Source organism: Dama dama, chromosome 10 (assembly GCF_033118175.1).
Source record: "Dama dama isolate Ldn47 chromosome 10, ASM3311817v1, whole genome shotgun sequence".
NCBI classification, from domain to species: Eukaryota; Metazoa; Chordata; class Mammalia; order Artiodactyla; family Cervidae; genus Dama; species Dama dama.
Genome location: NC_083690.1, coordinates 37,236,967 through 37,254,717, shown reverse-complemented (window position 1 = coordinate 37,254,717; position 17,751 = coordinate 37,236,967). Strand labels below are relative to the sequence as shown.

At 41.2% G+C, this 17,751-nt stretch overlaps 1 protein-coding gene across 1 annotated transcript in view; it reads left to right on the top strand.

Moving 5' to 3' along the window:
- The first annotated feature begins 1,234 nt into the window (after positions 1 to 1,234).
- Positions 1,235 to 17,751, top strand: part of LOC133063194 (cytochrome P450 3A24-like) — a 35,560-nt gene continuing 19,043 nt past the window's right edge. The window contains exons 1-7 of the mRNA XM_061152323.1: positions 1,235 to 1,305; positions 5,129 to 5,222; positions 7,067 to 7,119; positions 9,426 to 9,525; positions 13,044 to 13,157; positions 13,407 to 13,495; positions 16,512 to 16,660. Of these exons, the coding sequence (XP_061008306.1) occupies positions 1,235 to 1,305; positions 5,129 to 5,222; positions 7,067 to 7,119; positions 9,426 to 9,525; positions 13,044 to 13,157; positions 13,407 to 13,495; positions 16,512 to 16,660 (670 nt within the window). The remainder of the gene's footprint in view (positions 1,306 to 5,128; positions 5,223 to 7,066; positions 7,120 to 9,425; positions 9,526 to 13,043; positions 13,158 to 13,406; positions 13,496 to 16,511; positions 16,661 to 17,751) is intronic.

The following is a 17,751-nucleotide window of genomic DNA, read 5'->3' as shown; positions in this document are numbered from 1 at the left end:
TTTGATCTTGGATTGCAACCTTTCTGGAGAGAGGAGATCATTCTTTGAGCTAGAGTCTGACTTGCAGGATACTCTGAGGGTGGGACAGGAATGAGCCTGAATTGACACCATTGGTGCAGCCATCACCCTCTCCTCCATGTCCTGCCTCTCCTTCTGGGGCCCTCTTGTCAACAGGATCCTGGTGGATTCTTCTGAAAATACAGAGACAGTGACCAAGGCCCAGTCAGGCCCTCCTGGTGTGTCAACAATTCAGGAAGACGACATGATCACCAAAGAGCCACAGGGAGAGGGCACACAGGTGCCCAGTGGTTTTATCTCTACCAACTCAATTCCATCTACCTTTCTGGATGCCCACTCTACAGAAAGCACTCTGCTAGGTACCTGGGACATGACTGTGGCTAGTATCCAGCATGTGCCCAAGCTCTTGATCCACTGAAGGGACTAGACTGGGAAACTGACTGTGGTGTGGGAGATAGTAGAATTGTGTGCAGGGGACAGTTCCCCAGAGGAGGAAATTGTTATATCTGCTGAAGGAGGTTGGTTTGGGAAATCTCTAACACAGATGTTCTGTCAGAACTTCATTTTGAAGCATAATTAAGAGCCTACAAGGGACACAGGGGCATTTCCAGGCAGAAAAAAGAATGGTATGAGTAACAATCAGTACAGCCATCTTGTTTGACCCCGTGGAGGAGGAGATGGCACCTGACTCCAATATTCTTGCCTGGGAAATCCCATGGACAGAGGAGCCTGTCGGGCTGCTGTCCATGCGGTCACAAAGAGTGGGACACGACTTAGCAACTAACCCACCACCACCACCATCTTGTTTGAAGGATTTCAAACATTTTGGACTGCAGGCAACCACAGAGATGGGGCAGTTTTGAGGAAAATTAAAGCCGGTGGCTTTATTTGAGTTTCTGTAACCTTTGGGCTTACTGATAACACTGATTGAGTTCTTTATTGATTTCCTACAGAATATGAACTCAAGGGAGGTCAAATTGTAATGTGTATGATGTTCGGCCAACTACCAAGGCAGAGGGGGCTCCTGCAGGTGGAGCCCAGGTGGCCCTTCTATTGGTTGCAGCTCTAGCTCCACCTCCTTTCTCAGCACATAAATCTCCCAACCAGACTGAATCTCTGCCTAATGTGAACAGAAGCTCCACACTCAGAGGCAGGCAGAGAGCAGCACACACAGCTGAGAGGAAACTCAGAGGAGGGAATCGCCAAGAAAGTGGCCATGGAGCTGATCCCAAGCTTTTCCATGGAAACCTGGGTTCTCCTGGCTACCAGCCTGGTGCTTCTCTATGTGTGAGTAACCAGTAGGCTCATCTCCTCTGTAACCTGGGTCTTGGGGTGCTAAGCATAAAAGGGGGTCCCCTTAGTTTTTTAAGTTCAATGTAAATGGAGAAGTTGCTGAAGCATCAGGTGCTAGGGCACCAAATGGGTTATTATTGATCTTACCCACATCTGTTGAAGGAGTTAACTTTACTCCTGAGTTGCTGTTAGCATAGTTAGGAGGGTTTGTGACATTATTTGCTCCTGTGAATGACCCTCTGATTGACTACCAGTTTGCATGGACCTAGAGTAGTCAACCAGGCAAAGGAGGCAAAGTCAAGTAGGCCAATTAAAAACAACTGGCCCATGTGCAGTGTAGTCCTCACTGATTCCCATGGCTGGGAATCCTGGAGGCAAGAAATAACCTGGGTTTTTGCTTCATTCTCTCCAGCTTCTGGATTCTGTACCTGCTGCAAGAGACATGAGGAAGGATTGGCCCCTTTGTCACTCAGGAGTTCCTGCTCCGGACCCTCCTTCCAGGTGTCATTTACACAAGGCACCGGGTACACCCAGACTTTGTTGGGAGGCCTGAGACTGAGCAACTCTTTTTTTCACACTCAGCCGTCCCCCTTCTCTGTGCCCCTCCTCAGGGCATCACTTCCTAAGACTCAGTTCCTGCACTCTGTACTCTGCAGAAATTATCTAGTTTCCAAATGAGAAATCTTAAGGTTTGAGGAGACTTTGTAGAAATTTTGAAATTATATTCATTTTTTTTCACCTTTTATTTCAATCTCTGGATGGGTTAGAATCAGTGTACAAATTTATTTTCCTGGGATTTGAAATCTGCTAAGCCTACAAGAGGCACAAGCCCAGAGTCCAATTTGGGTTTTAAGTGTTTTTTCTCTGTATGAGTGTGGCACAGGATGTTGAATCAAAACCAACTCCTGTCAATGTTGAGATTCTGTTATCATGCATTAGGTTGGGACAGGAGTTACTTCCAGTGAGGGATTAGAGATACCCCTACAAATCACATTTGGGTTCTGTCCATTTCATTTTCACTAAGTGTAGGAAATCATGATGACATGTACATGGGTAATATTAACCTCATTTAAATTACTTGAACAAAATACTAGGAATTTAAGGTATTGCAGCAACATATTTTCTGTCTGATATTATAAAATTAATTGGTACAGTTTAATTTCATTCTATTTAGGACTAGATTTAAAAAACTGATACAAGTATTTCCAGCATGTGTTTTTTCCCTGAAGGATAAAAGAGGACTGTTGTCCAGTACCTAGAAAGGTATGTAAATAAATTCACCCTCTAGAATAATGCCTGGAATATGAATCTAGTGTAGTAAAATATTCCTGTGATATATGTTTTTAAATATACATGTCCAGCAAGATGTTTTAATCTTCAGGGCAGATGAGTATACATGCCTTGGAGCCAGTGATGATATGAGAGGCATCCAGAAAGAGATCAGGATGGAGGGGAGAATATTCCTCATTCCTCAGAGCAGAACCTCCCCCCCACCCCGAGATTCTCCTTAGACCTGGTCCCACAGGAGGTCAACAGGGTTGGCATCTCATCTGCTTGAAGCCTGGGGACAAGACACAATCTCAGTCACACTGTGTGTGGTCCGTCTGACAGTGGGGCTGGTACTAGCCAGTGTCCCCACCAGGCAAACATCCCTGTAGCCTGAGAAGGTACTGGTGCAGCCTGGAATCAGCCGCTGCAGGCATGCTCTCACTATGCTGACATGATGTAAAGACTTTAAAAATGATTGGCTTTATCTTTAGCCCCTTCCTTTTTACCGAAAAGAGCATTACTGCACCAACCAAAGTGAAGAGCTAGAAAGAAGTCAAATAATTCACTCAGTCCACCTGCTGCCTTGGTGGAACCATGTGATTTTAGACACTAGACCAGATCTTTCTGTGGGACCTGTGTTGCCAACATGGTCACTCAATTGCTTGGCCTCACTGTTGAGTTCATGTAACATACTGAAGTTTCAGAAGCAGAAATTGACTTGCCCTGTTTGTGAAGAGAAAAAGGAAAGCAAGACAAACAAAAGGGGAAGCAACTGGGTGGGAATTGCCCTGGCCACCCCTTTTGTGGCAGTTGGTGCCCACACCTCCACCACTTGCTCTGGACGAAAGAGAGGTATCGCCAACTGCGCTTGGACAGTGTACCTCTGTGTGTGCTTCCAGCATAGGTCCTTCCGTGACATTTTTTGGGTTTCTCTTATCACATATTGTGAGATTGCTGGATTTATACAGAAATTTGAACCTGTGCTACCTTAAAGGCTACCTTCCAAAGAAGGAGAGGCAAGATCTTCATTTAATATTACGAAGTTTTTTATGGTCACTCATTTTTTGTCACACAAAGTGTCCTTTGTTCTACATGGGAAGTTAACTGAAGACTGGGAACCCCAATATCTCTTTGTTGAAAGTGCCTGTAGGGCATTTTGAACCATTTACACACAGCATGCTTTTCAACCATACCTTACTAATTTGACTCTACAGAGTTAGCCTTGGAGGCTTAGCAAGTTCACGTTTAAATCATTGATGGCAGTCTCTTCCTTCAGCCTCTCTTTTCCTGCACTTTGTCATCTCTCAGCAACACCAGAGTGAGCGGGCTTGCAAAGATCTAGAACCTGGAGTTGTGGGCTTGCACACATAATACATAAAGGATAACCTGCAGGCAGGCCTGCCATAGGGAGCACCAGGTTAATTGGTTTTTAAGATAGTTGAAGTGCAGAGGCTTTGTGATTGCGCATCTTTAGAAAAATTAGTGGATTTCAGGCACTGGGCTTAGCAGGTGGTTGGAGGACCAGATACCATGAGGTGGGGAATGGTCTTGAGATGGATCCTTTAGTCATTGATTCATTTATACAGTTTCAGGGAACAAAAGGTTCAATCACTACAACTTATTTGTAGTTCAAGTCAACCAGATTGCCTGACAACAGAGCCATGGGTGTAGTTGATAGGTGCTCAATTTCTACGATGGCAGTGGAAGCCTTGAACACAGTTTTCATTCTACAGATAAGAACACTGTGCTTGCTTTAAGGCCTGCTCTTGAAGACAGAGTTAAGAAGAATCAGATCTTAAAATGAGGTCAGATCACGGAGGGATCTCTGATGCATTGGCCACTTGATGGGAAAAACTTACACATTGGAAAAGAACCTGATGCTGGAAAAGATTGAGGGCAGGAGAAGAGGGCACAGAGGATGATATGGTTGGATAACATCACTGACTCAATGGATATGAGTTTGAGCAAACTCTAGGAGATAGTGAAGGACAGGGAAGCCTGGCATGTTGCAGTCCATAGGATCATAATGAGTCGGAAATGACTGGGTGACTAAACAACAAAACATCAGAGGAAAGGAAAAGGATGAGAACAATGCCAAGGTAGAGTCTAGTAACTCTGTCATTGGGTGGATGCAGATAACCAAAATCTCATATTTGATACAGAAAAAGAAAGTTTCCCCTTTGTATCTAGAATGAGAATCTCTAAACCATGGAAGAGTCAACTTACTAATGAATGAATTTGTATATGAATGAATTTTTTGGAGGAATTTTAGCCTAAACCTCTCAGGAGCTCTGAAATAGTAAACATTTATCAAGCATTCACTCTAGGATTGGGACCATCAGGATTTTAGCTGCTATTTATGGTCTCACTGTGGAGGAGGGAAAGAAGAAGATGAATGAAAATAATTATTGCTTTTGGAATTGCTGGTATTATTTATCACTTACATGTTACTTCTCTAGGCTGATGGTTCCAGTTCTGAGTCAGTGAGTAGCCAGCTCCAGCACTTACTCCACAATCCCTGACCTGGATTTTCTCTTTCACTTTATAGATATGGAACTTATTCACATGGACTGTTTAAGAAGTTGGGGGTTCCTGGCCCAAGACCTCTGCCTCTTTTTGGAAACATTCTGTCCTACCGAAAGGTGCATATTGCTTGATGTCCCTTTTTTGCTTTTTATGGTTGCAAATCCCAGCTGAGTTCCATAGTAAAAATTCTCCTCCTCAGTAGGCAGTTGTCAGTTTTCGTATTTCCCAGAAATGGCATCGTAGGCCCCACCTACATATGCCCTCTTTATCCCAGGCCTCTATTGTCAGCTGTTAAGAGCCTCAGGTTTGCCTCCTCAGACAGTCGAGCTTTCTTGGCTGAGTCAGCACAGGACTTGAAGTTCCATCTTGTAAGCTTTGTGAAGAGGATCTCTATGCCAGGTGCAGATTCCCAGCAAGGCACAGCCCTGCTAATTGTCAGGAGAAAAGCATGAAGGGATGCCTTGTCGTGGCTCATTAAGCAGCACATAGTAGAGTCAGATGTGTCCTGTTGGTTGCATAAGCTCTGGGTACCCTTTTTTCTCCTTTCTCCTGAATTGCTTGGATGCTTCAGTTCTAATGTATCAGATAATTTGCACATACTTGGATTCTCTCAAGAACTGCTAATGCCTACAGTTTTTTTCCATGTTCTACCTCACCTCTTGCTACGCATGACATCTTTTGGGATATTAAAAAATAGGCCAAAAGTTTTCTGTTTTTCTTCTGTGCCTTCAAAGCAGGCAACTCATGGGTGAGTTTGAGCAGGGAATGACTGTAACTGAGGCAAGTTTGTCTATTTACTTCGGATATTTAACCAGAAAATAAGTTGTGGGTTTTTTTTTTTTTTTTAAATAAGGCAGAATCACATATACAAAAATCACTAGAAAGGATATGATTTGACAAAATTATTAGACGTTTAATTTAACTGAAAGGAATGTACCAGGTGGCAGATGGACTGTGAATTCTGATGTTCATTCAGCTCTGATGCCTCCCCCAGGGCCCTGCCCCTGAACTGAAGGTCATGAGCTGCGTTCCGATGTTCAGGGGCAGAGCCCTGTGTGCAGGCTGCTGTCCGGCTCAGATTTCCTGTCCTGCAGACATGAGGCTTGTTTCTCAGATCCTGATTCTCCCAACTGAGGTCTTCACTGTCTCATTACTGCCTCAGAACTTCCTGAACTTTTTCCCATCTGAAGAAGCAGTAATTTCCTCTCCACCTTTCCCAGATGAACTCCTTAGTAGATGCACCCCAACCCACATTTCTGAGACCTTCATTTACTTGTTAAAGAATTAAATATCATGATAGAAACTTAGGGACAGGCTTTTTTTAAGTTATAGAAGTAAAAACTCAGGCCAGGTGTTTAAAACACTGTTCTTTGTATATTTGTAACATTGCCCCATCTTTTCTGTGTTGAGCTGGAAAGCTAGAAGGCATGTTCACTTTGTCATTCATTCAATCACTCATTCACTTTCTCATGGAACATACACCCCTTAGACTTCTTTAAATCTGTGAGATTAGAAGACATTACTGGTGCTTTAACTTCCTTATTCTGTTGAAATTCTAGAAAGAGCTCATGAGATAAATGAAAAGGCTTTTAAACTAGGAGATGAAAGTGTGTGTAGGAAACCCTTATTTCCCTCATCTCCAGTTTTCTCACATGTCCACGGTGGATTAGAGATTAAGAGATTTTAGACAACACATGCACAAGCGAAAAACCTTCAGGATGACAAGGAGCAATTAGTATTCACTGATGGGGTAAGTGTTTAGTATCTATAATATTCAAAGAAAATTCAAGAGTGATTTTAAATTTTCTGTTACAAATATCTCCTCTATTTTCTCTCCTTTCCCTTAAGACATTTGTGAATAAGAGCTTCCCTCCAACTGCCAGTGAAAAATAGTAGTTTTATGAATTAGAGCTAAGGTTCATACAGTATATTAATAATGTAATATTGTTTTTCCTTATAGGGTATTTGTGAATTTGATGAAGAATGTTTTAAAAAGTACGGGAAAATGTGGGGGTGAGTATTCTGAAAACTTCCATCGGACACACTTGTTACAATAGTCCTCCCTTCCCCCTGGTGGCATGGAGGGCAGTCTCAGTCCAGGGCTTCTTGGAATGAAGTCACGTGTTGTAAAGCTTGCAGGCTTGCTCTACCAGAGATCCTGGAGGCCACAGGTATCCAGGTCTGCAGTCTGAATCAGGCCTGGAGAGTCACAAGTCGTCACTTTTCTCCAGACTTTGAGGCCTAGGGACTCCTAGCATTACTTTCTGTCCAGGATCTCACTTTTCCTTCCCTTTTCCATTTTTCTCTCCTTAGGTTACCTTTAATTGCATAAAATGCATTATCCCAGAACATTCTAATATGTGCTCATAAATGTATTATATGACCCTTTCCCACATGACTCTCTTTTAATTTAAACCCAATATCCTTTATTTAAATTCTGGATTTAATATGTCCTTTTGGAAAAAGAGATGAGGGTTATAGGTTAACATAATGGGAAATCATATCTGTTCAGCTTTTTACTTTCTCTGCATGTATGGAGTTTGTTTGTTTTTTAATTTTCAGATAAGATGTTCCAATAGAATTGTATTCAATGATTGTCTTATCTACTGTTTTTCTCTGACGTTGAGATGTAAGGTATACATATCTAACCCAGAGTGTGTCCGGTGGGCTCTAGGAGCTGTTGGAGGTTTAGTGAGCAGAGGGAGGGGTGTCTTGTGGTGCTTCTTTGCCAAAAGCAAGTGGCAGAGGCTCTACCCATCCAGACCTCTTCATCTTCTCTCATCAGACTCTCAGAAACCGTAGGAACCTGTGAGTTGCCATGGCCCCAGACGTCAACCTGGTTGAGTGGAAAGAATCCATAGCACTGGGACACTCCTGGCCCAGCTCCAACTGCCCCTCCAACATTTAGTACTTGTGAGCTCTGGATGGAGTCCCTTTTTCATGGTGGATCCCAGTTCTCTTTTTAGAAAGTGGTTCTCATGCTTGCATGTATGAGGAGCACCTGGGAGAGCTTGTTATAAATACAGACTTTGACCCCACTCATCAGTGCACAGAATCACTCTGATCTGAAGTGGGTTCAAAAATCTGATTGTAACTGTTAGTGAGAGAAATTATTAAGGCTGGAGTGACATCATGAATATAAAGGGTCACCCCAAACCACTATCTCTTCTCCACCCAAGTGTTGTTGCAAAACCATGATGAGAAGAAGGGAATCGTCTGAGTAATAAGGTGGAAGAGCAGATTAAGTGCCTCCTCAATCTCTCCTGTCACTGCTTCAGCTCTTGACACCCTCTTACACCATCTGAGTTTTAGAACAGCTTTTGGATATGGGCAAAAGTAAGTGCAGTGTTTCTCTGTGATTTTTATATGCAATCACAAAATGATTTGAGATTCTTCTGTGGAGTTAAAGGAAGAATAGGGAACATGTAGAAAATCTTTCATTCTAGCCATTACAAGTGATTGACAGGGAAACCAAAATGTCAGAAGACAGTAAATAACTCAGAGTAAATCTCATGTCAGTGGCTGATTCCCATGAAGGGACATCCTGACAGTCAGGAGATCAGGTCAAACAGTGATGTCTCACATCTGAGGAGTCAGCTTTGTGTGATAGGTGGGTCAAACGTGGGCCTGCCATGCTGCTGACAGATGTTACCTACATGGAGCCTGAGGCCCACGGGACCCATGAAATGAAAAGAAAATATTTAAAAGCTGAATTATACATGCTTCTCTGATTTTTTCATTCTCTTTTTTCTTTTGTTCAAATTATCCTGAACTTGATGCTACCAAGGATATCTCACTATTTAAAATTTTTCCTTAAAAAAATATAAACTAATAAGCAAATTTTAGAAAATAGGAAAAAAGAAAAAATCTTTCATAATCCCACTGTCACTCGTGGAGCATTCTAAATCTTCTTCCATTTGCAGATATATTGTTACATATTTATGATAGATGTGTCTACAGTTTTCATCTAATATTATATGCATTTTCATGCTTTGGGTGTATTTTCAAAAATGACTGAGTAGATGGTCTCCCCTTAATTATTTTTAAATTTTCAGATAATTTGCTTTCTTCATTTATTTTCTAACCTAACTTCCTTCTTGATAATTAAATATATTAACCCTATAAAAATTATGGAAAATGATATAAGAAATACCCATATACCTACCACTTAGAATTAGTAGTGTTTTCATGGTATTTTTAATGATGACCTTAGAAGGATGGATTATGTAATGTTAAGATAAACATCTGGACTTCCAGGTATGGCTCTAGCTGCAGAAAATGGCTCCTTAAGTTTAATCAGCTCTGTTTTCCCTACACAGGATTTTTGAAGGTAAACATCCTCTGTTGGTTATCACAGATCCAGACGTGATCAAAACAGTACTAGTGAAAGAATGTTATTCTGTCTTCACAAACCGGAGGGTAGGCATCCATTTTTTAAATTTGCAATTTGCTTATTAGATATGCATTTTGAAATATGTTATAAATTCACAGGATGTTGTCAACAGAGAAAAACACAAAGAGGCTGCATGTCATGTGCCTTTTGTCCTGATTCCTCCAACGGCAATAGTTTGATTAATTAGAATACAATTTCAAAGCAGAAAACGGACATTCATACTACCCACAGAGCTTATTGTGATTTCTTCAGTTTCATGCTCACTCATTTTGTACGTTTTGCTCTATGAAAATGAGTCCTAGATGTAGATTTGTGTAGCTACCATGACAAGCAATGGATAGAACTATTCCATCCCTACAAGGCTCCTTCTTACTGTTCTTTTATATTTGCAGCAAGTAGCTTGTTTTTTCCTCTTATCAGGATCTTCAGCATAGCAAATACTGCTCTTTAAACTTTGATGAGTGACTTATCAGTTTTCCCTTTTATGGATTTTGCCTTTGTTGTCAAGTCCAAAATATCTTGACCTAGCCTTAGGCCTTGCAGATTTTCTCCTATTTTGTCCCTAAGCATTAAATCACTTTATATTTTACCTTTAAGTCTATAACCCCTTTTGTGTTAGTTTCTGTGTAACATGTGAGGTTAAGTTTTTTTTTTTTTTTTTTTAACATCTAAATGTCTGAATTGCTCCAGCACCTTTATGGAAAGACTATCCATCTAAAATAATTTATTTATTTAGTATTTATTCACTTTACTTTTTGCTGCCCTGGGTCTTCTTCGCTGTGCTCAGGCTTGAGCCTGGCAGTGTGCAGGTGTGTGGCTGCAGAGGTTAGCTGTGGACAGGTGGGTCAGTGCAGTCGAGTGACAGTAGTCAGGACTGGCATTCGGGTCTTATAGCATCAGCAGTGGCACTAGCTGGGCAGCTCTAGTGGAGTTGGAGGCAGTAGGGTAGGACTCACACAACTGCCTTAACACCATGAATGTTGAATTAAAGGTGGCTGATTGATCAGTTGATTGGGAGAAAGGCTCCATGCACTGGTCAGTTTCAGTGGGGTCAGAAGCTGCACATGGCTCTTCCTTTCCCTTTCCTGCCCCTTCCCTCCCCTCTCCTTCCCCTGCCTGCCATCTCTTCCTGGATATTCCAGTCCTAAACCCGGAGGTGGGCCACAGAAATTGGGCAGCCTCACACGTCAGGGTAGGGCCAGAGAAGGAGGACAGTGGCTTCAAATCAGAGACCAAGTAGGGAAGGGAGGGTGTCCACAGGGATGGCAGCTAGTCACTGGTAAAGTGAAAGTGAAAGTCGATCAGTCGTGTCTGACTCTGCGAACCCATGGGCTATAGAATCCACAGAATTCTTCAGGCCAGAGTACTAGAGTGGGTAGCTTTTCCCTTCTACAGGAAATCTTCCCAACCCAGGGATTGAACCCAGGTCTCCTGCATTGCAGGCAGATTATTTACCAGCTGAGCCACAAGGGAAGCCCAAGAATCCTGGAGTGGGTAGCCTTTCCCTTCTCCAGGGGATCTTCCTGACCCAGAAATCAAACCAAGGTCTACTGCATTGCAGGCAGATTCTTTACCAACTGAGCCATCAGGGAAACCCTTTCACTTTCACTGGTAAGAGAACCCAAAATACTCACTTGTAGCGGTAGCTCATAGGGTGAGAGGGCATCATGAGTGGAAGGGGATGGATTGTAGATTTGCTCCATAAAGGAGGATTGATCAAGTAATAATATAGAAAGGATGATGGAAGCCAGCATTGTCACCATTGGAGAAGAAGTCACAGGTTCAGAGACTGAGAAACTAGACTAAACCCTGTGGAGTCTTTGACTGAATTATCAGTCTAAATCCACGCTTTTGTATGTAGATAGATGATAACATGCCAGATGACATAGACAGATGACAGATAAATAGATGCAGATATAGACAGATAGGTGTGTGTGTGTGTGTGTGTGTGTGTGTGTGTGTGTGTCTGTGTAGCTACAAAAGCACATAATACCTACTGCTTTCTACTGATGTAGTATAGACACCTGAGCAGCTGCAGGGGTCTGGGATGGGGTTTTGCACACGCCCAGCCAAGAAGATCAGGGCTGGCAGCCGGTGTAGATCCTGGGTCTCAGGGCATCACTGGCTGGAGCAGCTCTATTGAGGGTGGAGGGGAAAGACAGGGCTCAGGCGATTGGAGTCTGCTAATGTAGAACCCTGGGGAGTGATCAGCACCAAAATTTTCAGAGGTTTTTCAATGACTATGCTGGCAGTTGGTTTCATCATAGTAAAGTTTCTGGGGTTTTCTGCAGAGCAGGATACAGAGAACCATAGTCACTCCTACTGCGTGGTTGACACTGGCAGTCCCTGCCCTTCTTCTTTGCTCCTAGTTGTCTCTAGATGTCTCAGCTCTGCTCGTCTCTGGGTGGGGTGAAAGCAAAGCAGGTCATTTGTGCAATGTTCTGAAAGGCTGGAGAAACTGGTCACTGATCCTGTTGTCTCTTTTAGTCTTTTTTTTTTTCCAACAAGGGAAAATGTCTCAGGCTGGGGAATTTCCTCTTGATGCTGAGCAGTGCTGGCCTAGGGGAAGGGATGATGCAAACAAAATGTAGCTATTCTCCTCACTCTTTCTGCAAGTTACTTTCAAGTGTGCTCTGTTATATTGCTGACGCTTTTTTGACCTACTTTCATTTACTGTGAGCTGTCTAATTGTGAGACAACAAAGTCTGGAGTCTCCTACTCTGATGATGAGTCTATCTTGGAGATGTCACTTTGGTATTTCATCATTAAAGTGATATTAGCTATAGGTCTTTTTGTAGATGTTCTTTATCAAGTTGAGGAAATTTTTTTTGTCTTCCTGTTTTGTGAGTTTTATCATGAATGAGTGTTGGAGCAATCTATTTTAAAATGAAATATAAATTTTAAAGATTGAGGAAAATTTCAAACCGGCTGGCTTCATACACATGTCCCAAGCTGAAAAATAGAGTTGTCTTCTTACCTCTTCTATTCCTGGGGGAAAATGTAGGGGAAAATGTTTTCCATGTCATTGCACATTTTTTTTCAGAATATAAAGTAGATCCATAAACTTTTGCGTAGTTACTACTACTTAAAAAGCCCCCACCATGTCAGCACATTCCTTTTTCCAGTTGATCAGGCTGTAAATATATGTAAAGACCAAAGTAATCTGAGGCAAAATGCAGTCTGCCAAGGCTATCTGGCTGGCTGTCACCAATCCCTTCTCTGCATAGCCTGGGAAGATGAACTCGATCTTATTCCCTTCTATCCCCTGGAAGAACCCTTTCTGTACTACATGGTCATTTGCGTTTAAAAGGAGATTGGAATATGAAGGCTGGAAACACATCAAGTGGCTGGATGTCTCTTCCACATTCACAGGAACCTAGGCATTCAGGATAAATGTTTATTGTGCATCTAACATAGGGCCTGGTACTAAGTAGACAGTCACTAAATATTTGTTGAATACATTGTTCCCAAATTATTAACAAATTTTCCACAACTGTTGAGACTTCAAACACTTAGGTAGGGTAAAATTTGCTTTCAACTCTAGATTTTTGGCCCACTGGGAATTATGAAAAATGCTGTTTCTGTGGCTGAGGATGAACAATGGAAGAGAATACGGACATTGCTGTCTCCAACCTTCACCAGTGGGAAGCTCAAGGAGGTAAGAAAAGAAGAGGGTTTTCCATGAGCAACTTAAAGAATAAGGTAGAAAATAAATTCATATCCCTGTCCAAGGAGTGGTGTGCCAAATTTGAGTTTCCTAAAATGGTTTTTATCTTCACATCCTAGAAGAGACATCGTCAGATTCAGAGTAAAATGTCACTGATGGCTCCATGCCCCTGAAAACCAGGTCCTTCTAAAACTTGAGTCTCCACATTTAACTTCCCACGCTGTTGTGTTTTGTGTCTAGATGTTCCCTATCATTAGGCAGTATGGAGATGTGTTGGTGAGGAACCTGAGGAAGGAAGCAGAGAAAGGCATGGCCGTCGACATAAAAGAGTAAGTAGGGGTGAAGCTACTGGTCCTCTGAGCTCCACTGAGCCCCTCTGTTGCCTGCCTTGGAGCCAAATTCCCACTGCTGAGTTACTCTAGTGACCGAATAGAAGTAGGTGTGTGGTTTACAACTCCGACTGGCCACCCAAGAATGAGTGGTGGCTCATGAAAATATCAGAAGGTATCTTCTGGGTACATGAGCCAGGGTTAACTTATCTGCTTAACTGTCACCTTGGATATTCTAGGAAATAAAAATACACAGGGTGGCCTTAAATCAGGGAGCATGACTCCATCTCCAGAAAAACATCTGTCCTGTTTTTCAATATTGCTTTGGCTATTTATGGTCTTGTATGTTTCCATATAAATTTGAGGACTGTTTGTTCTAGTTCTGTGTAAAGTACCACAATCTTTTGATAGGAATCATGCTAGATCTATAGATTGCTTTGGGTAATATGGGCATTTAAGCAATATTAATTGTTCCTATCCATGTACATGGAATATCTTTCCATTTGTTTTTATCACCTTCAATTTCCTTCGTTGTTTTATAGTTTTCATAGTATAGGTCTTTCACCTCCCTGATTAAGTTTATTCCTCAGTGTCTTATTCTTTTTGATGTGATTTTAAACAGGATTGTTTTATTATTTTCTCTTTCTGATAGTTCTTTATTACTGTATAGAAAAGCAACAGATTTTTGCATATTAATCATGTACCTGCCACTTTACTGAATTCATTTATTCTAGATTTTCGGTCAAACTTCAGGGTTGCCTATATAAAGTATTATTTCATCTGCAAATAGTGATAGTTTTACATGTTTCCTTCCAATTAGGATGACCTTTATTTCTTTTTCTTGTCTGATTCCTGTGGCTAGGACGTCCCATAGTTTATTGAATAGAAGGAGCAAGAGTGGGCGTCCTTGTCTTATTCCTGATTTTAGAGAGCACTGGCACAAAAGAGACACATATCAATTGAATAAAACTGATAGCCCGAAAATAAACTCATATACTTAGAATCAATTAATCTATGATAAAGAAAGCAAGAATATGCGATGTAGAAAAGACAGTCTCTTCAATAAGTGTACTGGGAAAACTGAATAACTACATGTAAAAGAATGAAAATAGAATATTTTCTCATACCCTATAGAAAAACAAACTCAAAATGGATTAAAGATCTAAATGTAAGTCTGGAGACCATAAAAACATACAAGAAACAATAGGCAGAATGCTCTTTGACATAAATCATAACAATATGTTTTTGGATTTAACTCAAGGCAAAGAAAACAAGAGCAAAAATAAGCAAATGACCTAATTTTTTACTTTTATCTAATTGAACTTAAAAGTCTTTTATGCAGTAAAGTAAAATATTGATATGATGAAAAGACAGCCTACTAAATGGATGGGAGAAATAAGTTTCAAATGATGTGATGATAAGAGGTTAGTGTCCAAAATATATAAATGTCTCATACAACTCAAAATCTAAATAACAAGCAACCCAACGAAAAGCGGGCAGAGGATCTTAATAGACATTTTTTCAAGGGAAGATATACAGTTTAAAAGATGTTCAACATTGCTAATCATCAGAGAAATGCAAATCAAAATCCCAAAATCAGCCAACACCTGTTAAGTTTGGGTGAGGATATGGAGAAAAGGAAACCCTGGTACAAGGTTGGTTGTAGCCACTGTGGGAAACCGTATGGAGGTTTCTCCACAATCTTAAAGAGAACTATTGTCTGTGTTCCGTCATGTCCCACTCTCTGTGACCCCACAGACTATAGCCTGCCAGGCTCCTCTGTCCATGGGATTTCCCAGGCAAGAATACTGGAGTGGGTAGCCATTCCATTCTGCAGGGGATCTTCCTGACCCAGGGATTAAACCCAAATCTCCTGCATTGCAGGCAGTTTCTTTACCACTGAGCCACCCAGGAAGCTAAGAACTGTCATATGATCTAGCAATTCCACCCTGGGTATACATCTCGTGAAAATGAATACACTAATTTGAAAAGGTACATGCACCCCAATGTTTATATCAGCTTTATTTACAATAGCCAAGATACAGAAGCAACGTAAGTATCTGTCAGTAGCTGAATGCTTAAAGAAGATGTGGCACATGTGTGTATACACACCACCACCCCCCAAGAAATATTACTGAGCCATAAAAAAGAATGAAACTGTGCCATTTACAACATTTATGGACCTAGAGGGTATTATGCTTAATGAAATAAGTTAGACAAAGAATGACAAATGTTGCATGTTATCATTTATATGTGGAATTTAAAAATAAAATGAATACATATCAATATAACAAAACAGAAACAGAGTCACAGATATAGAAAACAAACTGGTGGTTACCAGTGGAAAGTAGGAAGGGGAGTGCAAGATAGGGTAGACGATTAAAAGGTCCAAATTATAATGTATAACATAATTGTGCTTCAGGGATAGATTGTACATGACAAGGAATGTATTCAGTATTTAATAATAACTTTAAATGAAGTATTTAAAATCACTCTTGTACACCTGAAACTAATGTGATATTGTATATCAACTCTGCTTTTGCACTAAAAGGGAATCAGCTCTGAGCACAGGTTCTGTGGTGAGGTAAGACCCACATCAATGTCCCCATTCTTGACTCCCCAGGAAGAGTGAATTTGCTCCCTTTGCTGTGCTCAGACACAGTCCTTATATACCTTTTATTGCCCATACTCAAGCACACTACTGTGCTTTGTCAGATTATGGGTTCTATCCTCCTGTGACTGAGCTCCTTGAGTTTGACTGGGGGGGGGGGGTCCTAACTTGCCTTAGTGTCCCCATCCCCCCAGCGCAGGGGCAGTTACGTCATCCACACCTCATACACACCTCAGGAGTGAGTGAGAGCAGCAGACAGTCTTTCATGATCCAGCAGGTGGTTCTGAGAGAGTGTGGCTCTTGACCTGTCTTGCCTGGGCATCTGATTTTCTTTTTGACTGTGTTGGATATGGGTAGTCAACTGGTCCCGATTGTAATTGTCTGTGTTTATCTTTCTCTACTCAGGGTCTTTGGGGCCTACAGCATGGATGTGATTACTAGCACATCATTTGGAGTGAATATTGATTCCCTAGGCAACCCACAAGATCCCTTTGTGGACAATGCCAAGAAGCTCTTAAGATTTGATATCCTTGATCCACTTCTTTTCTCAGTAGGTAAGTGTCCTACTACATTCCTTTTTCTGTATTTCTCCCTCCGTCCCTTCTTCCCTCTTGTTCTTTCTTCCTCCCTTCCTCCTTCCCTCCCTTCCTTCCTTCTTTTTCATAGGTTTATTGAGATATAATTCAATACCATCAATTCACCAATTTAAAATATACAATACAATGGTTTTTACAACCTAAGTGTCCATGGATGGATAAAGATAGAGGGAAAATATATATACACACACAACAGAGTACTATTCAGCCATGAAAAGAAAGGAAATCCTGCCATTTGCAGCAATGTGTCTGGACCTCAGTGGAGGGTATTATGCTTAGTGAGATAAGTCAGACAGAGAAAGACAAACACTTACATGCTGAATCAAAGGAAGAAATCCAAACTCATAGAAAAATGATGTCAGATTTTTGGTTACCAAAGATAGGGTTTGGGAGATGGAATTGGATGATGGTGGTCAAAAGGTACAAATTTCAGTTATTACTTAAATCAATAGTCCTGGTATAATTTGCTTGAGATGGTTGGATGGCATCACCGACTCAATGGACATGAGTTTCAGTAAACTCCAGGAGTTGGTGATGGACAGGGAGGCCTGGCGTGCTGCAGTTCATGGGGTCGCAAAGAGTCTGACACGACTGAGCAACTGAACTGAATTGAACTGATCCTGTTGTCTCAGCACCACTTACTGAAAAGACTGTTTTGTCTCTGTTGAATGGTCTTAGAAAGATTTTCAGTGTTCAGTTTACCATAGGCATGTGGCCTTATTTCTGTATTCAAAACTCTATTCCATGAATCTGTATGTCCATCCTTAGGCCAGAACCACTTTGCCTTGATTAATGTAGCTTTATGGTAAATCTTAAAATCAGGAAATGTGAGTCTTTATAGCTTTATTATTTTTTTCAGGAATGTTTTGTCTCCTATGAGCCCCTTGCAATTTCATATGAGTTTAATCTAAGATAGTTTCTTCAAAGAGGTTAGCTAGAGTTCTGAAAGGAAATGCCTTATGTCAGTCAATTTGCCATCTTGACAATGTAAATGTTCTGATTCATGAACATGGCATGTTTTTCATTTACTTACATCTTCTTTAATTTAG